Source organism: Triticum aestivum, chromosome 7A (genome assembly GCF_018294505.1).
Source record: "Triticum aestivum cultivar Chinese Spring chromosome 7A, IWGSC CS RefSeq v2.1, whole genome shotgun sequence".
NCBI lineage: Eukaryota > Viridiplantae > Streptophyta > Magnoliopsida > Poales > Poaceae > Triticum > Triticum aestivum.
In genome coordinates, this window is record NC_057812.1 from 86,539,202 (window position 1) to 86,566,802 (window position 27,601).

At 47.1% G+C, this 27,601-nt stretch overlaps 1 protein-coding gene across 10 annotated transcripts; it reads left to right on the forward strand.

Moving 5' to 3' along the window:
• Positions 1–22,957: 22,957 nt before the first annotated feature.
• LOC123149658 (uncharacterized) lies at positions 22,958–27,262 on the forward strand. Of its 10 annotated transcripts, none has more exons than XM_044569361.1 (5): positions 22,958–24,280; positions 24,540–25,827; positions 25,893–25,956; positions 26,369–26,822; positions 26,919–27,262. In XM_044569361.1, the coding sequence occupies exon 1, from the start codon at positions 23,032–23,034 to the stop codon at positions 24,259–24,261; it is 1,230 nt and encodes a 409-aa protein (XP_044425296.1). In that variant the 5' UTR covers positions 22,958–23,031; the 3' UTR covers positions 24,262–24,280; positions 24,540–25,827; positions 25,893–25,956; positions 26,369–26,822; positions 26,919–27,262. The 10 variants fall into 10 exon arrangements, with proteins under 10 accessions (XP_044425296.1, XP_044425298.1, XP_044425300.1 ...); XM_044569363.1 differs by having other exon boundaries at positions 24,540–24,969; XM_044569365.1 differs by having other exon boundaries at positions 24,540–24,588; positions 24,674–25,956.
• Positions 27,263–27,601: the final 339 nt, after the last annotated feature.

Consider the following 27,601-nt stretch of genomic DNA (forward strand, 5'->3'; position numbering starts at 1 on the left):
GTGCAAAAGGAGGATCAAAGGACTTCACCATTGCTCGTCGTCAGTCGTCTGAAGGCATGGGTCAGGGGTCTAGGACAGGTCAGGGTCGTGCTCGCTGTGCAGCCTCAAAGTGGCCCGTTGTTGAGGCTTCCGATGAATCTGAGGAAGAATATGACTCACAAGATGATGAGATAGAAGAAGAAGAGGATCGTGGTGAGGAAGATGAAGAAGATGATCATGGTGAGGAAGATGAAGAAGAGGAAGAGGAGTCTAGTCCAGAGGAAGCCACTCCGGGCAGGCGTGACCTCCGGAATATGCCTCTTGTCAAGTGGACCAAGCCAGAGATCTGGGCTGAGAGACAGAACCATCCGTATGTTAAGGCCACGAGTATGGGAATGGATCCCCTTTTCAAGAATGGGTTTCAGCAAAGAATCTATCATGAGCTTCTTATGACCAAGTCAAAGAAGTTTGCTCCTCACAAGCAAGTCAACACTGAGAGTTTGTGCGACAATGATCATCTGTATCCCGGTGTGTACTCCGCTCTTGGGCGACTGGGTCTGATTCCGTTTGTCACCTTCAACCACACCTACAATGAAGATCTAGTGATGTAGTTCTTTGCCACTCTGTACTTCTCCAATGATTCTGCTCACACTCTCACATGGATGTCCGGAACGTATCAGTGCTCAGCTCCTATGGCAAAGTTCTCCGAGATCATTCCCTACCCATTCATGGATGAAGAGACTGTTTCTGATGAGTTTGGCATTGTTCGAGAAAGTGGGCAACGCACTAAGGATGAGATTGCCTTTGCTTACAAACAAGAGAAGTCGTTTGTCACTAGGTCAATCAAAGACCTCTTGCCCCTCTATGACACCATGCGCCATATCCTGCGGTATACCCTCACTCCAAAGGCCGGGGATTCCCATAACATTTGGAGCTCCATGCTTGATGTCTTTGTGTATCTTCATCAAAAGAAGAAAGTGGATGTTCTGGATTTCATGTACTACGAGCTGCGTCAGTGTGTACAAGAGAACAAGTCTTTGATCTATGCTCCTTTCATACAGGCGTTGATTGAGACCGTCTGTCTAGCAAAGTACATTTCTAGCTTCAAGACTGTTGTTCCCAAGTGCAACTCCAACTGGACCCCAGCTGCTCCTGCTCCCTATGTGCCCATCAAGAAGGGGCGCAACCCTAGGCCTGAGGATTGTGCTACTTACACTCCAGGCATGTCCTCTACTGCACGGATCCCTCATGGTAAGGCCAAGTCTATTGGCTCTGAGGCCATCTTTGCCAAGGGAGAGAAGAAGTCGCTGTTCAAGACCTTGAGCGACATGTTCAAGATGTGTCAGTCGATTCAGCGTCGTCAGATCAAGGAAATCAACAAGGAGAAGCTTGTTCGGCGTGAGCAGAAGGCAGCAAGGGCTGCTGCTGGTGAGGAGGTCGGTCCAGGTTCTGAGGACGTCGATAGTGAGGCCACTGCTCGGTCTTTCCCAATGGCCGGGTGGCGTTTTGATGATGATGATGATGCCTCGAGTGCTCCTCCTCTTGTCTAGTGGGTCTCGTGTCACCATTTCTCTCCTTTTTGTTGTCTTGATGACAAAGGGGGAGAGGTGGTGTGTGTGGTTGTGTGTTCGTGGGTGTGTTGAGATCTCAAGCCTCGTGTTTCTCACTGTTGGTTGGTTTTAGTTGGCTTGAGATACTCTTATTTCCTTTCCGTCTGTGTGGTTGTGAGCCTCTAGCGTTATTCTGAGACTCTAGCTTTATTATTGAACCTTGCTATTATCCTCTTATTCTTATTGGGTCTCACATTATTTGCTCACCACACTGTGTCATGAGATCTAGGCACCGTTATAGGTTTATCTTGATGAATCTCATGACTTATCAATAATGATCTTGGTCGAACCTCCTATGGGTGTACTAGATGCATTCTTGTTTTCGGGCACACATATAGGGGGAGCTATCATGATCATTATTTGTTCCATGGCCTTCTATCTGTTTATCCTCTTTGCCATGCTCTAACCACGTTGTCATCAATGCACCAAAAAGGGGGAGATTGAAAGTGCTAATGGCACTTAAGCTATATTTTGGTGTGATGACAATGTGGTTAGTTGAACTAATATCGGTTGCTAAATTTTATCTCAGGTTATTGGTTCTAAGTGCCTGCGATGGAGATGTGCGACCCCCCATTTCAAAAAGGACAAAGGCGTGGTCTTTCGACGCTTCGAAGGTTTAGTTTTGGTTTGCTTCGAGTCGTAGGAAAGACGGCACTATTAAGAGGGGTCTGTGTGGATAAATGTTGTGTGGGAATGCCTTTTCCGAGCCTTACTCTCTTACCCTTCCCACTCCAACCACCTCATATGAACCTAGTGTGTGTGTTGTGGTACTCAGAAAGGTGCAACAGTAAGTTACTGGGTACCCCATGCGCACGGGGTCTTTTGACCCTCGTGCGCATGGGGTACTGGGTAACTCTCTGGGTACCCCGTGCGCACGGGGTCTTTTGACCCCCGTGCGCATGGGGTACTGCGTAACTCTCTAGATACCCGGTGCGCACGGGGTCTTTTGACCCCCGTACGCATGGGGTGGTGCGATTGTCTCTGGATACCCCGTGCGCACGGGGCTGACTTAGCCCGTGCGCACGGGGTCCAACGGGCAGAAATCCCCACCAGCCCATGAACGCTATAAAAAGGCCTTTCTTCCTCCTCCAACCTTTAACCCTTATGTCTTGTTGAGCTCCACCATTGCTACACCCCATTTTGCTCAATACTCTCAATCCCTCCACCCAAACTTGTTGAAACTTTGGGGATTGGGAGAGCAAGACCCGATCTACAACTTGACCAAACCAAATCGCGTCCCCGCAACATTTCTTCCCCATTGACTTGTTACTCTTGGAGCTTGGGCTCCTAGGCGGTTAGAGGTTCCTCCGGAAGCTTCCTTGCTTGTGGTGTACTCCGGAGAAGTTTGTAAAGGTGTGGTGGTCGCCTTCAAGACCAACCCCGAGTGGTTCGAGGCTCATCCGTTGGGGGTGACTCGAAGGAGAATACGGTGAGCCTTTGGTGGCATTCCACAAGCTTTGGCTCCGGCACTGCTCCAAACGGAGATTAGCTATTCCCCAAGGAAGAGTGAACTTGGGGTTAAAATCCGCGTCCTCATCTCACTTGTGGTTAATCCTTTCATGCACCTTTCTTTGTTGTTATATGCTTGTTGGCTTGCTAAGTAGTTTGTTGCCTAGCTTTACTTCTTGGAGCTTGCTTGTCATATAGGTTGCATTCACCTAGTTGCATATCTAGTGAACTCTTTTATCCGCTAAGCCTTAAAATCTACAAGAAAGATTAAAATTTGTAGTCTCCTATTCACCCCCCCCCCCTAGTCGACCGTATCGATCATTTCACATGTGCTCATGATAAGCATATTTTGTATCTTCAGGGCTACACTCCTCTTCTTCCTCTTCACCCGCTTCTTCCACACTAGCCTTGGCCTTCAAAGCAAGGTTGGGCTTCTTTGCTCATTGAGAACGCAATGTCGCATTATCGGCGGTCTTGTCCAAGATCCTCATTGCAACAAACTCATCCAACACTTCACTGGAGGACAAGGCATGAAAGTCTGGCCTTTGAAGGATGACGGAGGACATGGCCTTATGGTAAGGCACCATGGCATTGAGAAACTTGCGCTTGATCCACTTGTCATCTATATCCTTGCCCCCATGATCTGGAGTGAGACCGCAAGAGTGGTTAACTTCCGGTAAAGATCTTGAGGTTCTTCATCTTCATTCATTGCAAACTCATCGGCTTCATCTTGCACCACTTCAAAGTTTGAGCGTTGAATGCTTGTGCTTCCCTTCTAAATCGAAACAACATGTTGCCATGCTTCCTTGGCCACGATGAAAGGACAGAGATGCGCAATATCTTCTGGTGGAATTGCTTCTTGGAAAATGAAGAGAGCGGACTCGTTGAATTGATGATCTATGGCTTCTCTAGGAGTGAAGTTGCTTGGGTCGTGTGGGTAGAAACATTGCTCAATAATTTTCCAAAGATTAGTAGAGCTATGATTTAAATGATGTTTAAAGCGATAGACCCAAGCGACAAAATCCTCATTTTTCACAAGCTTGGGAGGAGGACCAACATGATTCATATGCGTGGAGGGAACCGGTCCTACATAAGTAATTGTTGGTTCAACATGGGCAAAGATGCCATTTCCACTTCTACCACTAGTCAAAGGAACTTGATCACTAGTACCTTCCCCCTTGTTGGAGTTAGCATACGTCACCTTGTTAGTGGGATCGGCCACTTCCAACGGTGCGGTGGAAACTTTAAGACCATCAAGAAAATTCTTAAGCATGCCTTTGACCTCGGCCGTCATGGAGGTTCTCAATGTGTCTGCTACCTCTTGAGCATGTGTTGGTTTTTCCTTAAAGAGGAAAGGGTAATGCAGCACAGTAGCGTAAGTATTTCCCTCAGTTTTTGAGAACCAAGGTATCAATCCAGTAGGAGGTAGCACACAAGTCACCTAGTACATGCACAAACAGACAAGAACCTCGCAACCAACGCGATAAAGGGGTTGTCAATCCCTTCATGGTCACTTACGAAAGTGAGATTTGATAGAGATAATAAGATAAATATTTTTGGTATTTTTATGATATAGATTGGAAAATAAAGATTGTAAAAATAAACGGTAATAGAAATAGCAAATTGCTATGGAAATAATATGATGGAAGATAGACCCGGGGGCCATAGGTTTCACTAATGGCTTCTCTCAAGATAGCAAATTCTACGGTGGGTGAACAAATTACTGTCGAGCAATTGATAGAAAAGTGAATAATTATGAGAATAACTAGGCATGATCATGTATATAGGCATCACGTCCGCGACAAGTAGACCGAAATGATTCTGCATCTACTACTATTACTCCACACATCGATCGCTATCCAGCATGCATCTAGAGTATTAAGTTCATAAGAACAGAGTAACGCATTAGGCAAGATGACATGATGTAGAGGGATAAACTCAAGCAATATGATATAAACCCCATCTTTTTATCCTCGATGACAACAATACAATACGTGCCTTGCTGCCCCTGATGTCACTAGGAAAGGACACCGCAAGATTGAACCCAAAGCTAAGCACTTCTCCCATTGCAAGAATGGTCAATCTAGTAGGCCAAAAACCAAACTGATAATTCGAAGAGACTTGCAAAGATATTTAAATCATGCATAAAAGATTTTAGAGAAGAATCAAATATTGTTCATAGATAATCTTGATCATAAACCCACAATTCATCGGATCTCGACAAACACACCGCAAAAAGAATTACATTGAATAGATCTCCAAGAGAATCGAGGAGAACTTTGTATTGAGATCCAAAGAGAGAGAAGAAGCCATCTAGCTAATAACTATGGACCCGAAGGTCTGTGGTAAACTACTCACACATCATCGGAGAAGCTATGGTGTTGATGTAGAAGCCCTCCGTGATCGATTCCCCCTCCGGCAGAGCGCAGAAAAGGCCCCAAGATGGCATCTCACGGGTATAGAAGGTTGGGGCAGTGGAAATAGGGTTTCGTGGTGCTCCTAGATGTTTTCGGGGTATATGGGTATATATAGGAGGAAGAAGTACGTCGGTGGAGCTGTGAGGGGCCCACGAGGGTGGGGGCACGCCTACCCCCCTGGGCGCACCTCCCTGCCTCGTGGCCTCCTCACTTCTTTCTTGATGTCCACTCCAAGTCTCCTGGATCACGTTTATTCCAAAAATAACTCTCCTGAAGGTTTCATTCCATTTGGATTCTGTCTGATATTCCTTTTCTGCGAAACACTGAAATAGGCAAAAAAAACAGCAATTTGCACTGGGCCTTTGGTTAGTAGGTTAGTCCCAAAAATAATATAAAAAGGTAAATTAAAGCCCATTAAACATCCTAAACAGATAATATAATAGCATGGAACAATCAAAAATTATAGATACGTTGGAGACGTATCAGTGTCCAAGGCCACATTGAACTCCTCACGAGAGACTAAGGATCCCCCATCGTCTGCAGCCAAAGGGGGACTCACACCCGAGTGCTCCTCCACCTCGTCTGAGGAGTCAACCATACTCTTCGGATGGGCAAAGTCCTTAATAAAGAGACGTGGCCCTGATACCAATTGAAAGGATCGATATAGTTGACTAGAGGGGGGAGTGAATAGGCAACTAACAATTGTTAGCTTTTCTTTACCAAATTAAACTTAGCATCAAAATAGGTTGTCTAAATATGCAACTAGGTGAGCAACCTATATGATGCAACAACAACTAGCACACAAGCAAGCAAGGGATACAACACAATATAAGCTTGCACAAGTAAAGGTAAGAGATAACCAAGAGTGGGGCCGGTGGAGACGAGGATGTGTTATCGAAGTTCCTTCCCTTTGAGAGGAAGTACGTCTCCGTTGGAGCGGTGTGGAGGCACAATGCTCCCCAAGAAGCCACTAGGGCCACAGTATTGGTGCCCTTGAAGGCGGCGACTGAACCTTTACAAACAAGGTTGGGGCTATCTCAGTTGGGGATCGTAGCAGAAATTTAAAATTTTCTACGCATCACCAAGATCAATCTATGGAGTAATCTAGCAACGAAGGGAAGGGGAGTGCATCTACATACCCTTGTAGATCGCTAAGCGGAAGCGTTGCAAGAATGCGGATAGGTAGTCGTACTCGTGGCGATTTAGATCACGGTCGATTCTGATCTAAGCGCCGAACAACGGCGCCTCTGTGTTCAACACACGTGCAGCCCGTGACGTCTCACATGCCTTGATCCAGCAAGGAGAGAGGGAGAGGTTGGGGAAGATTCCATCCAGCAGCAGCACGACGGCGTGGTGGAGGAGGAGGAGCGCGGAACTCCAGCAGGACTTTGCCAAGCACTACGAGAGACGAGGAGGGAGAGAGGTAGGGCTGCGCCTTGGGGAGAGAGACTCGTGTGTTGGGCAGCCCAAAACCTCCACTATATATAGGGGGAGGGGAGGGGCTGCGCCCCCACCTAGGGTTCCCTCCCTGGGGGTGGCGGCCAAGGGGGAGAGAGAGGGGGCACACCTAGGGTGGGCCTTAGGGCCCATCTGCCCCTAGGGTTTGCCCCCTCTCCTCTTGAGGGCGCCTTGGGCCTTGGTGGGAGGCGCCCCAGCCCACCTAGGGGCTGGTCCCTTCCCACTCTTGGCCCACGAAAGCCTCCGGGGCTGGTGGCACCTCCCGGTGGACCCCTGGAACCCTTCCGGTGGTCCCGGTACATTACCGGTGATGCCCGGAACACTTCCGATGGCCAAATCCACACTTCCTATATATCAATCTTTACCTCCGGACCATTTCGGAACTCCTTGTGACGTCCAGGATCTCATCAGGGACTCTAAACAACATTCAGTAACCGCATACATACTTTCCCTATAACCCTAGCATCATCAAACCTTAAGTGTGTAGACCCTACGGGTTCGGGAATCATGCAAACATGACCGAGACATCTCTCTGGTCAATAACCAACAGCGGGATCTGGATATCCATGTTGGCTCCCACATGTTCCACGATGATCTCATCGGATGAACCACGATGTCAAGGATTCAATCAATCTCGTATACAATTCCCTTTGTCTACTAGTATGATTGCCCGAGATTCGATCGTTGGTATCCCGATACCTTGTTCAATATCGTTAACGGAAAGTCTCTTTACTCGTTCCGTAACACATCATCCCGTGCTCAACTCCTTGGTCACATTGTGCACATTATGATGATGTCCTACCGAGTGGGCCCAGAGATACCTCTCCGTTACACGGAGTGACAAATCCCAGTCTCGATTCGTACCAACCCAACAGACACTTTCGTAGATACCCATAGTGCACCTTTATAGCCACCCTGTTACGTTGTGACGTTTGGCACACCCAAAGCATTCCTACGGTATCCGGGAGTTGCACAATCTCATGGTCTAAGGAAATGATACTTGACATTAGAAAAGCTTTAGCATATGAACTACACGATCTTGTGCTAGGCTTAGGATTGGGTCTTGTCCATCACATCATTCTCCTAATGATGTGATCCCGTTATCAATGACATCCAATGTCCATGGTCAGGAAACCGTAACCATCTATTGATCAACGAGCTAGTCAACTAGAGGCTTACTAGGGACATGGTGTTGTCTATGTATCCACACATGTATCTGAGTTTCCTATCAATACAATTCTAGCATGGATAATAAATGATTATCATGAACAAGGAAATATAGCAATAACTAATTTATTATTTCCTCTAGGGCATATTTCCAACACTCTCCCACTTGCACTAGAGTCAATAATCCAGTTCACATCGCTATGTGATTAACACTCAAGGTCACATCGCCATGTGACTAACACCCAAAGAGTTTACTAGAGTTAACTATCTAGTTCACATTACCATGTGATTAACACTCAATGAGTTCTTGGTTTGATCATGTTATGCTTGTGAGAGATGTTATAGTCAACGGGTCTGCAACAATCAGATCCGCATGTACTTCGCAAAACTTTATGTCATATCGTAGATGCTGCTACCACGTTCCACTTGGAGCTATTCCAAATGGTTGCTCCATTATAAATATCCGAGTTTTTTCTACTCATAGTCATCTGGATAGGTGTTAAAGCTTGCATCGACGTAACTCTTAACGTCGAACTCTTTATCACCTCCATAACCGAGAAATATTTCCTTATTCCTCTAAGGATAATTTTCGACATTGTCCAGTTATCCACTCCTGGATCACCTATGTACCCTCTTGCCAGACATGTGGCAAGGCACAAATCAGGTGCGGTACTCAGCATGGCATGCCGTATAGAGCCTATGACAAAAGCATAGGGGACGACCTTCGTCCTTCCTCTTTCTTCTGCCATGGTCAAGCTTTGAGTCTTACTCAACTTCACACCTTACAACTCAGGTAAGAATCCCTTCTTTGACTGATCTATTTTGAACTCCTTCAAAATCATGTCAAGGTGTGTGTTCTTTGAAAGTATCATCAGGCGTTTTGATCTATCTCTATAGATCTTGATGCCCAATATGTAAGCAGCTTTGTCCAGGTCTTCCTTTGAAAATCACTCTTCAAACAACCGTTTATGCTTTCCAGAAATTCTACATTATTTCAGATCAACAATATGTCATCCACATATACTTATCAGAAATGTTGTAGTGCTCCCACTCACTTTCTTGTAAATACAAGTTTCTAGCAAACATTGTATAAACCTAAAAGCTTTGATCACTCCATCAAAGCATATATTCCGACTCCGAGATGCTTGCTCTAGTCCATAGAAGGATCGCTGGAGCCAGCATACCTTTTAGCATCCTTAGGATCGACAAAACCTTTTATTGTATCACATACAACTTTTTCTTAAGAAAACTGGTAAGAAAACTTGTTTTGACATCCATCTGACAGATTTCATAATAGAAAAATACAGCTAATGCTAACATGATTCCGACGGACTTAAACGTCGCTACGGGTGAGAAAATCTCATCTTAGTCAACTCCTTGAACTTGTGAAAAACTCTTTGCCACAAGTCGAGCTTCATAGATGGTAACATTACCGTCCACGTCCGTCTTCTTCTTAAAGATCCATTTATCTCAATGGCTTGCTGATTAATGGGCACGTCCACCAAAGTCCATGCTTTGTTCTGATACATGGATCCTATCTCGGATTTCATGGCTTCTAACCATTTGTTGGAATATGGGCCCACCATCACTTCTCCATAGCTCGTGGGTTCATTGTTGTCCAACATGATATCTAAGACAGGATCACCGTACCACTCAGGAGTAGTACATATCCTTGTCGACCTATGAGGTTCGATAGCAACTTGATCCGAAGCTTCATGATCACTATCATTAACTTCCTCTTCAGCCGACGTAGGCGCCACAGAAACATCTTTCTGTGTTGCACCACTTTCCGGTTGAAGTAGAGGTTTAACAACCTCATCAAGTTCTATCTTCCTCCCACTCAATTCTTTCAAGAGAAACTCCTTCTCGAGAAAGGACCCTTTCTTAGCAACAAACACTTTGCCCTCGGATCTGAGATAGAAGGTATACCCCACTATTACCTTTGGTTATCCTATGAAGATGTATTTGTCCGCTTTGGGTTCGAGCTTTTTCGGCTGAAGCCTTAAGCATCGCAGCACCAAATATTAAGAAACGACAACTTTGGTTTCTTGCCAAACCAATGTTCATACGACGTCGTCTCAACGGACTTAGATGGTGCCCTATCTAAAGTGAATGCAGCTGTCTCTAACGCATAACCTCAAAATGATAGCGGTAGATCGGTAAGAGACATCATAGATCGCACTATATCTCATAAGGTTCGATTACAACGTCCGGACACGCCATTACGCTGTGGTGTTCCAGGTGGTGTCAACTATGAAACAATTTCGCAATGTGTTAAGTGATTGCCAAACTCATAACTCAGAAATTCTCCATCGATCAGATCGTAGGAATTTGATCTTGTTATGATGGTTCTTAACTTCACTCTGAAATTGCTTGAACTTTTCAAACATTTCAGACTTATGCTTCATTAAGTAAATATACCCATATCTACTCAAATCGTCAGTGAAGATGAGAAAATAGCGATGTCCACCGCACGCCTCAATTCTTATTGGATCACACACATCAGCATGTACGATTTCCAACAAGTCACTTGCCCATTTCATTGTACCTAAAAACGGGGTCTTAGTCATCTTGCCCATGAGGCATGGGTCGCATGTGTCAAGCGATTCAAAATCAAGTGACTCCAAACATCCATCGACATGGAGTTTCTTCATGCATCTTACGCCAATATGACCTAAGCGGCAGTGCCACAAGAAAGTGGTACTATCATTATTAACTCTACATCTTTTGGCGTGAACATGTGTATTACCACGCCCGAGATTCAATGAACCATTCACATAGGGTGCATGACCATGAAAGGTATTATTCATGTAAACAGAATAACCATTATTCTCTAACTTAGATGAATAACCGTATTGCAATGAACATGATCTAATCATATTCATGCTCAACGTAGACACCTGATAACATTTATCTAGGTTCAATATTAGTCCCGAAGGCAGATGGAGCGTGCGATGGTGATCTCATCAACTTTGGAAACACTTCCAACACACATCGTCACATCGCCCTTAGCCAGTCTCCGTTTAGTCCATAGCTTTTGCTTCAAGTCACCAATAATAGCAACTGAACCGGTATCCAATACCCAGGTGCTACCAGGAGTACTAGTAAGGTACACATTAATAACACGTATATACTTTGTTGAAGTTGCCAGCCTTCTTATCTACCATGCATTTGGGGTAGTTCCACTACCAGTGACCGTTCCCCTTACAATAGAAGCACTTAGTCTCGGGTTTGGGTTCAACCTTTGGTTCCTTCACTGGAGCGGCAACTGGTTTGCCATTCATGAAGTTTCCCTTCTAGCCCTTGCCCTTCTTGAAACCAGTGGTCTTGTTAAACCATCAACACTTGATGCTCCTTCTTGATTTCTACCTTTTGCGGTCTTAAGCACCGGGAACAACTCCGGGATCATCTCCATCCCTTGCATGTCATAGTTCATCACGAAGATCTAGTAGCTCAGTGATAGTGACTAGATAACTCTATCAATCACTATCTTATCTGGAAGTTTAACTCCCACTTGATTCAAGTGATTGTAGCACCCAGACATTCTGAGCGCATGCTCACTAGTTGAGCTATTCTCCTCCATCTTATAGGCAAAGAACTTGTCAGAGGTCTCATACCTCTCAACACGGGCATGATCCTGAAATCCCAATTTCAGCTCTTGGAACATCTCATATGTTCTATGGCGTTCAAAACGTCATTGGAATCCCGATTCTAAGCCGTAAAGTATGGTGCACTTAACTATCAAGTAGTCATCAGGACGTATCTGTCAGATGTTCATAACATCCACAGACGATGTTGGAGGGGTTGGCACACCGAGCGGTGCATCAAAGACATAAGCCTTCTGTGTAGCAGTGAGGACACTCCTCAGGCAACGGACCTAGTCTGCATCATTTCTTACAATATCTTTCAACTTAACCTTTCTCTAGGAACATATTGAAACAGGGAGCTACAACGCGAGCTATTGATCTACAACCCTTTTTGCAAAGACAACTTAGACTATTGTTCATGATAAATAAGTTCATCTAATCAAATTATATAATGAACTCCCACTCAGATAGACATCCCTCTAGTCATCTAAGTGATACATGATCCGAGTCAACTAGGCCGTGTCCGATCATCACGTGAGACGGACCTAGTCATCATCGGTGAACATCCTCATGTTGATCGTATCTTTTATAAGACTCATGTCCGACCTTTCGGTCTTCCGTGTTTCGAGGCCATGTCTGTACAAGCTAGGCTTGCCAAGTCAACCTAAGTGTATTGCGTGTGTAAATCTGGCTTACACCCGTTGTATTCGAACGTTAGAATCTATCACACCCGATCATCACGTGGTGCTTCGAAACAACGAACCTTCGCAACGGTGCACAGTTAGGGGGAACACTTTCTTGAAATTATTGTGAGGGATCATCTTATTTAAGCTATCGTCGTTCTAAGCAAATAAGATGTAAAACATGATAAACATCACATGCAATCAAATAGTGACATGATATGGCCAATATCATTTTGCTCCTTTTGATCTCTATCTTTGGGGCGCCATGACCATCATCGTCACCGGCATGATACCATGATCTCCATCATCGTGTCTTCGTGAAGTTGTCTCGCCAACTATTACTTCTACTACTACGGCTAACGGTTAGCAATAAAGTAAAGTAATTACATGACGTTTATGTTGACACGTAGGTCATAAATAAATTAAGACAACTCCTATGGCTCCTGCTGGTTGTCATACTCATCGACATGCAAGTCGTGATTCCTATTACAAGAACATGATCAATCTCATACATCACATATATCATTCATCACATTCTTTTGGCCATATCACATCACACAGCATATGCTGCAAAAACAAGTTAGACGTCCTCTAATTGTTGTTACAAATTTTACGTGGCTGCTATAGGTTTCTTAGCAAGAACGTATCTTACCTACGCCAAAACCACAACGTGATATGCCAATTTCTATTTACCCTTCATAAGGACCCTTTTCATCGAATCCGATTCGACTAAAGTGGGAGAGACAGACACCCGCTAGCCACCTTATGCAACTAGTGCATGTCAGTCGGTGGAACCTGTCTCACGTAAGAGTATGTGTAAGGTCGGTCCAGGCCGCTTCATCCCACGATGCCGCCAAATCAAGATAAGACTAGTAACGGCGAGTAAATTGACAAAATCGACGCCCACAACAACTTGTGTTCTACTCGTGCATAGAAACTACGCATAGACCTAGCTCATGATGCCACTGTTGGGGATCGTAGCAGAAATTTAAAATTTTCTACGCATCACCAAGATCAATCTATGGAGTAATCTAGCAACAAAGGTAAGGGGAGTGCATCTACATACCCTTGTAGATCGCTAAGTGGAAGCGTTGCAAGAATGCGGATGAGGTAGTCGTACTCGTGGCGATTCAGATCGCGGTCGATTCCGATCTAAGCGCCGAACAACGGTGCCTCCGCGTTCAACACACGTGCAGCCCGGTGACGTCTCCCATGCCTTGATCCAGCAAGGAGAGAGGGAGAGGTTGGGGAAGACTTCGTCCAACAGCTGCACGACAGCGTGGTGGTGGTGGAGGAGCGCGGAACTCCAGCAGGACTTCGCCAAGCACTACGAGAGACGAGGAGGGAGAGAGGTAGGGTTGTGCCTTGGGGAGAGAGACTCGTGTGTTGGGCAGCCCAAAACCTCCACTATATATAGGAGGAGGGGAGGGGCTGCGCCCCCACCTAGGGTTCCCTCCCTAGGGGTGGCGGCAGCCCCCAGATCCCATCTGGGTGGCGGCCAAGGGGGAGAGAGAGGGGGCGCACCTAGGGTGGGCCTTAGGGCCCATCTGCCCCTAGGGTTTGCCCCCTCTCCTCTTGAGGACGCCTTGGGCCTTGGTGGGAGGCGCCCCAGCCCACCTAGGGGCTGGTCCCTTCCCACTCTTGGCCCACGAAAGCCTCCGGGGCTGGTGGCACCTCCCGGTGGAACCCTGGAACCCTTCCGGTGGTCCCGGTACATTACCGGTGATGCCCGGAACACTCCCGGTGGCCAAATCCACACTTCCTATATATCAATCTTTACCTTCGGACCATTCCGGAACTCCTCGTGGCGTCCGGGATCTCATCCGGGACTCTGAACAACATTCAGTAACCGCATACATACTTCCCCTATAACCCTAGCATCATCGAACCTTAAGTGTGTAGACCCTACGGGTTCGGGAATCATGCAGACATGACCGAAACATCTCTCTGGTCAATAACCAACAGCGGGATCTGGATATCCATGTTGGCTCCCACATGTTCCACGATGATCTCATCGGATGAACCACAATGTCAAGGATTCAATCAATCCCATATGCAATTCCCTTTGCCTACTAGTATGATACTTGCCCGAGATTCGATCATCGGTATCCCGATACCTTGTTCAATCTCGTTACCGGCAAGTCTCTTTACTCGTTCCGTAACACATCATCCCGTGATCAACTCCTTGGTCACATTGTGCACATTATGATGATGTCCTACCGAGTGGGCCCAGAGATACCTCTCCGTTACACGGAGTGACAAATCCCAGTCTTGATTCGTGCCAACCCAACAGACACTTTCGAAGATACTAGTAGTGCACCTTTATAGCCACCCAGTTACGTTTAGACGTTTGGTACACCCAAAGCATTCCTACGGTATCCGGGAGTTGCACAATCTCATGGTCTAAGGAAATGATACTTGACATTAGAAAAGCTTTAGCATACGAACTACACGATCTTGTGCTAGGCTTAGGATTGGGTCTTGTCCATCACATCATTCTCCTAATGATGTGATCCCGTTATCAACGACATCCAATGTCCATGGTCGGGAAACCGTAACCATCTATTGATCAACGAGCTAGTCAACTAGAGGCTTACTAGGGACATGGTGTTGTCTATGTATCCACAGATGTATCTGAGTTTCCTATCAATACAATTCTAGCATGGATAATAAACGATTATCATGAACAAGGAAATATAACAATAACTAATTTATTATTGCCTCTAGGGCATATTTCCAAAAATCTCCACAACTTAATTGGAGGCCCCCGACGATACCATGAAGCTTCACCACAATGGAATGTGGCTCCGAGGTGACCTCAACCGTCTAGGGTGCTCAAACACCCAAGAGTAACAAGATCCGCAAGGGATTAGTGGGGGGGGGGGTCAAATTTCTCTTGGTGGAAGTGTAGATCCAGGCCTTCTCAACCAATCCCTATAAGATCAACAAGTTTGATTGGCTAGGGGGAGAGATCAGGCGAAAATGAGCTTTGGAGCAACAATGGAGCTTGGGGGAAAAGAGGTTGGTTAACTTGGAGAAGAAGACCTCCTTTTATAGTGGGGGAACCAATCGAACTGTTACCCCCTCTTCAGCCCGCACAGAGCGGTACTACCGCTCAGTAGAGCGGTACTACTGCTGGTAGCAGCGGTACTACCGCGACCACCAGCGGTACTACCGCAGAGACTGAGAGCAGAATAAACAGAGGGAGAACGGGGGAGAGAAAGAGGGTATGGGCGGCACTAGTAGCGGTGGTAGCCGCGGTACTACCGCTCACAGGAAGTACACCGCTGCTACTGCCACACAACCCGACACGAGAAAAGACCTCCTCGAATCGAGGCGGTAGCGGTGCCGAACCAGGACGGTACTGCCGCGATGCGCCCAAGTGGTACTACCGCTGTAGGACAGCGGTACTGCCACTTGAGGACCATGGGCGGTACTATCGCGCTAGCGGCGCTACTACCGCTATCTCCTCACAATCTCCACTTCTGTTGAAACAACAAACTCCAAGGAGAAGAAAGGAGTTGGGGTGCAAAAATGACATGTACGTGTTGATTCCACCCTAGCCTTTCCATTGCGGACCCCCTCTTGATAGTATGGTGTCTCCTACGACTCAAGTCCACCAAAACTAAAACGAAAGAGACTACACCGTCTTCACTTAAAGCTCCGAGGGGAAAGAATTGTCTTGTGCCAATGAATGAATCTTTGAAATACTCAACGCACACGATTATTCCGCAAAAGCATTGTCATCAATCACCAAAACTACTTAGAGAGAGACATGCCCTAACACAAGACCAAACGCCTCTCACACCCTTCGCATGGCGGCTGTTCCCATGGCCGGCCGACCTAGGTCACGAACGGTCCCGGAGCGACGGCCATGGCGATCCGGGCGGCTGGACGTGATGTAGCCTTCCCCGCACCGCCGCCACCATGACCTCGAGCAGTGTTTCCTCTCCCTCGTTCTCGTTTTCTATCGGCAACCCCCAGCTTGCCAGATGGCGGCACCGGCCATCTCTATTGCTTCGCCTCCTCGACAACATGTTCTCCGTCTACCTGGAATGCTCAGAGCCGTCCTTCAGGGTGGAACATTGCCGTCGCTGCCATCCAGCCCAACCCTATGTTTCTGGCACTAGCCTTGTGGATCTGGAGCCTCTCGCGGGTGCACAACCAGCACAAACGAGCTACAATGAGCAGCATCAAGGGATTTGGTTTGGGCGATTATATACACATGATGACACCCTCTCCTCCTCTAGATGTTGATGTCAAATTCCCTCCTCCAAGGTAACATCTTCATTCAACTTTGCAAACTCTGTTTCTCTCTGTCTTTCACTCACCCACGGACAATATTGCATTCAATCTATGAATTTTCTCTTGTACTGGTAGAGCCAATTGTAGGTCAAAGCGTTCTGCTATGAGGTAAAGGAATTTTTTGTGGCGAAAACTACTGTTCAGGTATTGGTAGATCTTCCTAACACTTTTCCTTTTGCAATGGTATCATTTAATTAATATAGTTAATTGGTTGTTGCAAAATATAATGATGGCTTACTCTTTTCAGTTTTAGTAGCATCATGCCATCATCCTCATAGTTGTGTTATGCACTTGTATTTAGTTATGTTCCTTCTACTTTTCTTGTGTTGAAACAACCAATTAGAAAAATCACGAAGAGTATCCTAGTGATCATGTTTCAGTGCTGCATACAAGAAGTTGCCCGTTCTGAGTTTTATTTTATGAAGCAGAGTTGAATCTTTGCTCCAAGTGGAAGATAATGTTACTGTCCGCCAGTATTGGTTTGCTGTTGCAAGATTATTACACTAATCAGTTATAAACAAGGATTTTTGTGTCAGCTAAGCATTTTACTATGTATGTGTATCCCATTTGAAATCCCTTCAACCCCAATCAAATTCCTATCTATATCATTTTATGGTGATTCCATTGTTTATACTATTGAAGTATTGATTCCTTCCTGTTTATTTCACGGGTTAATATTTTATGATTAATTACACATCAAGAAAAGATTTATATTTATTATATTTTGGGTAGAATTGTTATTGTTCTATGTCTTTGTTCCTTCGAATTAGGCATGAAATAAGTTCAAGTTCCATTGTTGTTTATTTTAACCAATGTCAATGTGTTGGTAGACCTCATCTCCCACCATGCATATGTGTTGCTTCGGGAATTATGGCAAAAAAGGTTATAATGTAGTTTTGCTAGATTCTTAAAGAATTCACTTTGTTTGCATGTGGATGAACTAATAGGCAATCCCTTAACTATATTTTGACTTAACTACTTTTAGAGTAGGATGGTCATCTATCTGACAGATCATAAATCTGTTACTATAAATATTGTAACTTCTAATATGAATGCAGTCAGCTATTTAATATTATTATTCTAAATCTCAAGGTAACCGATTACTTTGTGTAATCGCAATACCTAATTTAACAACTTCTTCCATGTTATAAATCAAATGACTCCAATATGTACCACCTATTGAGTTTTAGATATGGATGCTAAGATAGCAATGGAGCATCAACTTGGTTCCAGCATAAGTACATGATTCTGAAGTCCCTCGGCTGGAAACATTTAGTACTTACCATTTTCTCCTTTCCTAGATTTCGCCCCTCTTGTACTTAGCTAATTATGTGCCTGACAGCAAAAGAATTGCTATTTATGCTGGAGTTAGCAAATTATCAAGTACTTCCTCTGTAAACTAATATAAGAGCGTTTAGATAACTAAAGTAGTGATCTAAAGGCTCTTATATTAGTTTATGGAGGGAGTACAATATAATAGAGTCTATGAGTATCTTGAATTTTGTTGCAGTATATGTCAACATCCAAAATTTCTTTTTCACGTTATGTAGATTATTATCTATCTCTAAATCATGTGGTCACTTTTCAATTATGAGTAGTAGTAGTAATACTACACGAAGATTATAAATTAGGTATTAATTTTTGCTCTCTAATTCACGAGTACATGTGGTATTACTAGAGTACACTCACTGTCTAATATTTGCAGTGAATCTGATTGAACTTATAAGCTGGCCTCGCGAACACAAAGATCTGTTCCATTTGATTTTCCCATTCGTCATAAATACAAATGTTGTTTTTTACAGTTCCAAGGTATGCCAAATTATTTACCAGAAAGCAATGTTTGCTAAAGATTCCTGTAAATGTCTATTTGGTTAGAACGTCTCCTCTCTATATAATTCCTAGAGATAAAAAGTTTTTAATATGTCTGGCCAAGTTTAAATTTAAGACATTGTATTTGGTCGTCAGACAAGGTTTCACTGCAGTGTTAGTAATAAGTCAAACTTGTGATGGCTCCGTGTCAGGTGAAAGAACACAAGAAGTGTGCCAATCAGGCTAGACTGTTATTACTCAATATTTTTAACAAATATTGTAGAAAGTTTGGTTGTTTCCAGTTGAACGGATATTATGTAGTCAAAGAGGATATTATGTAGGTTTTCATGTGATAAAATTTGACCGAATCTTTGCTGAAATTTATTTCAGTACTAACGCATAACCAAGTAATGCTATCTAGCTTGAGAGCTTCAAGAAGGACGTACTGGATCCATGCTAGGTGTACTGACATTTTACACATCTCCACATTTATTTCAGTTATCACTTTTGTTCTCATACCATTTGTTTTTCATCTGGCACATGATGCTGCTCGCTATATCAGTTATGCTGTCTCCACGGGAGTTTTACATTTTTGTGACCAGATGCATAAGGCTCCCCTATTTCTTCTTTGTTTCCAAACATTGTAGCCCTTTGGTAGAGGCTTGTGAAGATGCCATTTATGTACCATGTATACAATCTCTGCTTATTATTTGTCTTGGCAGTGCTGAGTAGGCATATTTACTATCTTAATTGTTGTGTATGTTGTTATACCAAGCCAATTCGTATGTGTGAATCTTGCCTTAGCCGAATATATATGAGATCTCCTCAAATTACTAACTAATGTATGGTTTCATGTGGTCATATATTTAGCAAAATTTCTATCATTCATTGTACAAATAAATGGGCGCAGCAACCTGTGCCATCGATGATCTAGTACTACTACAAAATGCACGATGCCAACGACACATTAACAAGAGCATAGCTTTAATCCCTTAAAAGCCCCACACACCCCCCCCCCCCCTCCCCCACCCCCGATACACAGGATGTGGGGAAAAAGCGACCAATTCAGATACCGTAAAAATGACCCGTATGGGCGGCCCGTAAACCGCCCGCGTTTTCGCTATATATACGGGAGCGACCGTGATTTTAGGATTCGCGTCCTGTATTTCACCTTTCCCCCTCTACCGCAAATCGTTCCCTCTGGCGAGAAATCCCTTTGCCTCCGGCTGCACTTTGCCACGCGTACATGCACACCACTCCCGCCCCGATGTCGAGCGTTGGACTCGGGAGGGGCGACTGAGGAGGGCGAGGGCGCTGCGGCGAGCTACCGCGCAAGCGCTGCCATGACGACGATGCCGGGAGCTTCTCCCTTTGCCCGCCGATGGAGGAGTGGCGCGGTTCTGCGTATCCTGTAAACAAAAGTTGCGGTACAACATACACCAAGAAAGAACAGATCCCTCAAACACATATGGCATATTCAAACTAGCAGTTCGTGTCACATATTACATCATCGGAGTTCGACATACGAAAATGGAATGCATAAACGAAATTAAACCATATCCACGCATCATCATCACCGAATTTCTTGACGACAAGGTGGTGCTCCATCGGCGAGTTGGAGAGCACGAAGACGAGGTCGTACTCCTCCTTCAACGTCAGCACCAGTGCCGCTGCAGCTTCATCTCCGGCGGCAGCGGCCTCCTTCGCGTCAAACCATGCGCGCTCTGCCACCCGGAGACGCTTGAGCGCGGGGAAGAAGATACATGCCAGCCCGTCGAAGTTGGCCCACGCCCATGCTCCTACGCTACGGGAGAGGGCGTCGCGTTTCCGCGCCTGATCCTTGCGCCACTCCTCCACCGACGGGCGGAGGAAGCAGCTCCTGGCCTCGTCGTCGTTGCGGCGCTCGCGAGGCGGATCGCTGCTGGGGCCGCCGAACCACCCTCGACCACCCCTTCTGCCACCCGCACACGACATCGTTACACGAGAAGGCTACAACCGGCCATGGGGAAGCTGGATCCGTCGGTGGGCCGCGCTGGAACCGGCAACGACAGGAGCTGCGACAGGACGAGGCATGATACAACTGGGTAGTCGAAAGCTGCAACCGACAACCATATTTGCTGGAACCGTCAGTGGGGCATGCTACAACCGAGGCAGTCGAAACTAAGCGACCACCGCGCGCAAGCAATAGCTGGAATCAGCGACAAGAAAAGCTTCAACCAGCGGCGTATTTTTGCTACAATGGATATTGCGACAAATGCTACAAAAATTGATGACAGGCGTCCGAGCTGCATCCAGCATCATGTTTTGCTACAATGGGCATCTGTTTTTGCTGGAACCGTCAGTGTGCGGGGTGGGCGTCAGCGCTGCGGGAGCTGCATCCGGTGTTGCAAATTGCTACAACCTGCATCGAGTTTTGCTAGAACCAGGACACCGTGCAATGAAAAAAGCATCAATCGTCGACAGAAAAAGCTTCAACCGTAGATGCAAAAGCTTCAACCATAATTTCTGTTTTTTTGCCGGAATAAGCGCCAAATTGTTTGCATTTTTTGCTACCATTGGCATTTTGATTTGCTGGAACCGGCTCCATTTTTTGGTATTAAGGGCGGTTTTTGCGTTTGCTGGAACCATCTCTACTTTTGCTACCACGGCGAGCCATGGAGTCGCCGCCACTGTTTTTTGCTGGGGTGGAGGGGGGAGGGGGAGGGTGGGTGGGCATCTCCAGCAAGCGGTGTGTCGGGTGGTAGGTGCGACATATGCCAACGGGTGGCTTATCATTGTGGGAGCCAGTAAGACGTCGCCGGTGCCTGGAAGCGGGATGGGGCGAAGACATGCACGCCGGTGAATCTTACCTAGCTTCAGGGCTCTCCGAGGAGATAACACCCCTACTGCTGCTCTGCGGGGTCTCCGCATGATCACTAGATGAACGAGTGGCTACAAGATGCTCCTTGAGCTGCTTGGCGAGAGGAAGAAGAAGGGCACGGCTAGCTCTCCTCTCCTCTCTATGTGGTGTCTAATACTAGCTCAGATCAACCCTTTGCATGGGTGCCCTGGGGGGTTTATATAGGCTCACCCCCCGGGAGTACAATGGTAATCCGGCTGGGCGTGGGCCCAGCTGTCTGTGTCTACGCACGACGGCTTCTGTGTCGGCTGCTGGGGCCCGCCGGCTGGTGGGTCCCGCCGGCTGCCGGTTCCTTGGTCGACAGGCAGGCCCCACTGTCCAGGGCCTTGTCGGTGGCTGGTTACTGTTGCCTCAACCTGGTGACGAGGGCTTCGCCGAGGTGGGCGTGGCTACAGCGCCGCCGCCCGGCGGGCGATCACTGTAGCCTCACCGCGTCTTGTCTCCTTAATGGGGCGTCTCCTTCGAGGGAGGGGGCAAGCCGGCTGCGGGGAGCCGGCCCCGTCTCGGGCCGACTGGGGGAGGCCTGGCCGCCTTCGGGTATCTCTCTGCCTGAAGGGGCCCACCTCCCGTGGGCCGCGCTGGCAGCCCGTCGTGGGTGACATCAGGGTCAACATGGCAACAGTGTCGCGCCGGACGGGTCATGGCCACCCCATACGGCGCACTATGCCAGGAGTGCTTCGGGATTCGGGGGTGGCAGGCTTTACTGTAGCCACGCCCCGTCACATCGCCGTTATGTGGATGCAAACTTCGAGGGTACGATCTTGACCGCTTTGTGGGAGCCGGCCTCTTGGAGTCGGCCTTCTCGTGGACGGCTTCTTGGAGCCGGCCCTCCCGCGGCTTTCTTCATGAGGGCTAAAGCCGGGCCGCCTTCCGATAGTCGGCCTGGGAGGCAGCCGGCAGGGGGAAGGCGGCCCCACGTCTTGGATTCTTGAGGGCCGGATCGGATCGTAATTTTTTCAGAAGGGCCAGGGGGAGCCGGCTAGGCTACCCGTGGTCATTTACTCCGACACGGTGCGCGGGAGGCTACTGTCGACGGCGAGAGGGACGGACGCGTGCTGCACGACGCAGAGGGGGGCAGCCACCATGGGCTCCCTGTGTTTTTTTTTCTTCTCAGCTCAAAAAAGACGACCAACGGCGAGGCATGCTGGCGAAATAGGGGGGAGGAGGAGGCCTCGGTCTTGCCCGATGCAAGCGAACGACACTATGATGGGACGAGAAAAGAAAAAAGACGATGCGGGATCCAATCGGACGGGTGTGGACGTATGTATTGGGCGGCTGGGGGCCGGCCGGCCAAAACTTTCGGCCCGCGCGCCGGCGCCCAGTAGTCATCTTCATGGAAGTTGTGAAACAGTAAAATTGATGGTCTGAAAATGATATTTTTGAACATTTTGAAGCACTGATTTAAAAAAATGCCATCACGAATGTGATTTCTTGACGAAATTTCACAAGCACTCCAAACATTCCTTAAAGTTTGCCAAAAAAATTCAAATTTTTTGAAGTTTTTTTTATTTTTACTGTTTTCATCATGAGCATTTGAGAAAGACACTTTCGTTGATGGGACTTTTTTTTTGGACGCTCCGCTCTCCGGATTTTATTCATTTCTTCCTCCGCCTTCAGTCTCCTCCTATCCACCTCTAGCCTTGCGCGACCTGCCCACGCTCGCCGGCCATGCCGCCGCCACTCTCCTTCCTCCACCCACCTCCCAACCCGCCTGTCCTCCACCCCTCCCCCTTCCACCAGCGTGCCCCCCACCGCCTATCCCTCCGCGCCGACCCCCCATTCCGAGCGGCGACGGTGGCGGCGGCAGCGGCAGCGGCCGAGAACCCGTACTCGGCGGCGCCCACTGCGGCGGACGTCGAGATGTTCCGCGGCGGGGACGGCGTGTGGACGGCGCGGAGCCCGACGGTGGTGGTGCTGTGGGACCTCGATAACAAGCCCCCGCGCGGGCCGCCCTTCGAGGCGGCCACCTCCCTCCGCGAGGCGGCGTCCCTCCTCGGCCGCGTCGACTCCGTCTCCGCCTTCGCCAACCGCCACGCCTTCACCCACCTCCCCGCCTGGGTCTCCGCCGACCGCCGCGAGCGCCGCGCCCTCGACCGCGCCGAGCGCACGGGCGCCGCCGCCCCGCCCGTCCCCTACTCCTGCGCCGTCTGCGGCCGCCGCTTCCCCACCCGCCCCGACCTCGCCCGCCACTTCCGCCAGCTCCACGAGCGCGAGCGCAACAAGAAGCTCGGCCGCCTCCGCTCCCTCAAGGGCAAGAAGCGCCAGAAGTTCCGCGAGCGCTACATCTCCAACAACACCAAGTACCAGGACGCCGCGCGGGAGCTCCTCACCCCCAAGGTCGGCTACGGGCTCGATTCCGAGCTCCGCCGCGCCGGCGTCCATGTCCGCACTGTCCCGGACAAGCCGCAGGCTGCCGACCAGGCGCTCAAACGCCAGGTGAAGCACGCCATCGCCTGCGGCGTCGACTGGGTCGTGCTCGTCTCCGATGACTCCGACTTCACCGACACGGTGCGTAACGCACGCGCTGCCGCCCTGAGGATGGTTGTGGTTGGGGATGGGTGTCGCGCGCTCGGAAAGGTTGCTGATATTTGGCTGCCTTGGGACAGCGTGCAAAATGGGGAGGTTGATGAGGAGATGATGCGGAGTGGGAAGGTTCCAGAGTTTAGATATGAAGAGGACGATGAGCAAGATGATGACGAGTTCATAGTGGATTGGGATACAAATGAATTGGATGATGTTATTGATGATATTGTTACAAGCAGGACTAAAGTGTTTGGTTCTACAACAATGTCTGCATTTGCCGAAGAGGACATTGTTGATGGTATATTGGGGCTTCGACATAAGGAGGATGACATGCTTTGGAGTAGCGACGACGAGGACGAGGATGGTTATCTGTGAGATTTACACGGATTGGCAGGTAACAATTGGATATGTGTGCGTATTTCTTTTGCTTTCGATGCATATACAATGATCAGTCAATCCTCTAGAAAACTACTGTAGGGTTAGTAACAAGATACTGTGGGTTGCGTGCATTTTGCTTCAGCCTTTGGCTATGATTGTACTGTGTGCCACAATCTTTGCAGATATGTATGATAATTGAGTTGAACAAATATTTCTTGTTTTTTTAGACTATTGTCAATAGAGTTTTCTTATTAATATATGCAGTGATTACACAGGTTCATACCAATATTCTTCTGAATGTTAGGACCAACATATGGCCAAGTAGTTAAGTCATTATCATCGATTCAGTCACACTGCTCAATTTCACGAACTTGGCAATATGGCAATTCTCAGACTTGCTAGGCGGCAGGTTTTGTGAGGCGCTACGAGGGAAGTCTCCATACTGCAATGATCAACTGATCAACAAGACAATACCACTGGCTTGTGTTCTTGAATTCTTGTCATCTCTACGTGCACTACTTCAGGATCCAAAGCTTGATTGCTTTCCTCAGTGCCGCTCTGCACACAAGTAACCAGTAATTTCAGTATCTCTTGTTTCTTCACTTCAGAGCCACTTCTGTTTGGTCTTGGATGATCATTCATCCACGTTAATAAAGAGAACATCATCACCCAACCTTCTTCAGGTGGTATCCATTTCTCTGGCAAGTAAGCTGTACCTGTAACTTAACCCCTCGCTAATCTGTTGACATGAACATCATAGCTTCAGCTGTCCTTTTTTGTCAGTTCCATAATGTCACCTCCATAAGCAACATTGCATGTTCACCACATTTTATATCATCACCATTGTTCAGCCTCTAAGTTTCCCTATGCAGTTGTTTCGAACCAATATCATCTGCTAGGCCTTTTGTTAGTTTTCTGTAGTTGGTATCCTTGATTTCTTTAACTATTTTACCAAATCTCTGTAGGATAAGCAGCATCTTGAATTATTAATACTAACCCAGATTGGGGCACTGAACTCCTGTTTTAATGTTCCTGTCCTGCCTATAAAGAATTTCCCATAAGGCCACCTCTTGAGAAAAATGAACAGGGGAAAATGTAGTGGGATGTTTGGGGCACTATAAGTCAACAAGGGTTGGTAACTCATTACTGGGGGAAACTTTGCACAAAGTTTCATTACGATTAATGGTGGCTTCAAGATTTCTTGTAGGCATCATAAGTCATTCAGTCTTATAGCTCTTCATTATCTGCATGCGGTCTTTTTCTTTTCCTCTCAGGTGCTCGTTTTGTCTGGTCCTTCAGTTTAATGTTTTTATTTAGCAGCCGTTATTATTGGCAAGAACCTATGGAATCTATGTTTGGGCTCATAACGGTTAGATTGTTTGGGCTCATAACACATTAAAATTTGCTCCTGCTATTCAGCTAGAGCCTTGAGCATTATACAAGGATGAACTGTAGGGGCAGCCCATTACCTTCTGGGTGGAATTGTCACAACATGGGCATCCTTGCTGATTTTTGGGCACACATACTTATCCTCGATTGGATAAGTGCTGTACTGGAAAGCAGGTTGGCAATATGTGTCCTGCTTGTGTTTTGGGGAAAATGGCTAACTTGAGGTACAAATTTTGCAGCATACTGGAACCCTTGGATCAGGGGCCTTTGGTTCAAGAAGTTACAAATTCCATTTGAGAAACAGTAGGTTCCTCTAATCGTTTATTTTCATGAAGTTTCAACTGCTATTTGAGAAATGGGAAACAGTAAGGCAGTGCCAAAACACCTATTGTAGAACTGTAACTCTGTCAAACCCGGAAACATGAAAAACAATTGTACTTTCATATCTGCTCAAGTCTTGTCCTATATGTATGAGGATTGTTTTGCTTGGATTGAATATAAATTTGAAACCAAATAGCCCTCATTTACAGGTGCGTTTAACCAGTATTTTTCTCCCTACCAATATCTTCTTGCTAATATAAGTAGTCCAGCAACAAACCAGGCCCAGTGACATTCTGTCATGTGTGTCTTATGGTGGTACCGGTGGTTGTACAGAAAAAAAAATTAGGCCATTAGATCCCGTTAAGAACTCTCACTCACTTATTTTGCTTTTCAGGATCCCAAAAGACCACTGAATTCAAATCAGCAGAACAGCTCTCGCCTGACATTCAAGATGCACTTTGGATAACAAACATGCCCCTAGGGCAGTAGCTGGAAGCGAAAGAGAGAACCTCATAGTTGGATAAAGTCTTAACCAGGACAGAAGTGCACCCTTGAGGCAGTCCGAAGGAACCAAGATGAGCGGACAGGCGCTCAGTTGCAAAGATGATACTTGAAGAGTGTCTGAAGGCTTGCAATGGCATGTCCTGCAAAGGGTGGGTGGCAATGTGGCATGGTGTGATGAGAACATTGCTAAAAATGTGGATGCACTGTCATGAATGTGTGCCTTGAAGATTAACCTGAAACTGTTAATGCCGTGGGTCAAAGACAAGCTGCCTGCCTGCCTGCCTGCCTGCTGTTTACAGACATGCTCTATGTTCTCTCTGTTCTTTCTGCGTTATACACGTGCTGTAAGTTTCTGAGGAAAGATGTACGTATATGCAGTTGCTTTTTTTTTTCCAGGAGGTGCATGCAGTTGCTTGACTCAAGTGCGCACCTCTTTGTAGGGCCTAGTGACCAGTGGCTGTGCTCATGAGAACCGAGCAGGTTTGGGCAGCCTGAAGCAGCAGTGGAAAAAAAGAAGGAAAATCATGATCTTCCAGGGGTTGATTGACTTGAGTTCCAGCCTTCCAGGGGTTCTTACCCATTAGGGCCACGGTGCAAGCAAAGCCTGGAACTGGAAGGCGTCGAGCCAGCGGTACCGGCCAATCGCTAGTGGGACGTTGCTAGTACCAGCACAAAGAGGATACGGCGTCCTGGGTAATGGGAATGATTAGTCCATTTTTGCAGCTGTAGGAGAACATACACCATGAGCAGTACGAGAATCCAGCGCCTGACGGTGCACCTGACCCTTTTTTTTTTTAGTAAGACGGTGCACCTGATTTCCTTGCGGTACGGGAATACCTGGGAGTTGGGATGGGGACCTATTTCCTGGTTAATGACCAGGAGCAACCTGAATGGTCCTTGCTGAACTCGTTGTAGGTAGCCATAGTGAGGTTATCGACCGACCGGCAGCGAGTTCTGCGTGACGGAGAATTTAGGTTGGCTGGTACACCTGTGTACCCAGCCACGCAGTGCATAGAAGCTCCCACACAAGGTGGGGTCTGGGGAGGGATTATAGAAACCTAGTCTTGCCCCTGCAAAGTGCAATGCAGAGAGGCTGGTTCGAACCCAGGACCTCTTGGCACAA

Excerpts from the sequence above, each read along its gene's own strand:
- LOC123149658 (XM_044569362.1), top strand. The coding sequence starts at position 23,032 with ATGCCGCCGCCACTCTCCTTCCTCCACCCACCTCCCAACCCGCCTGTC.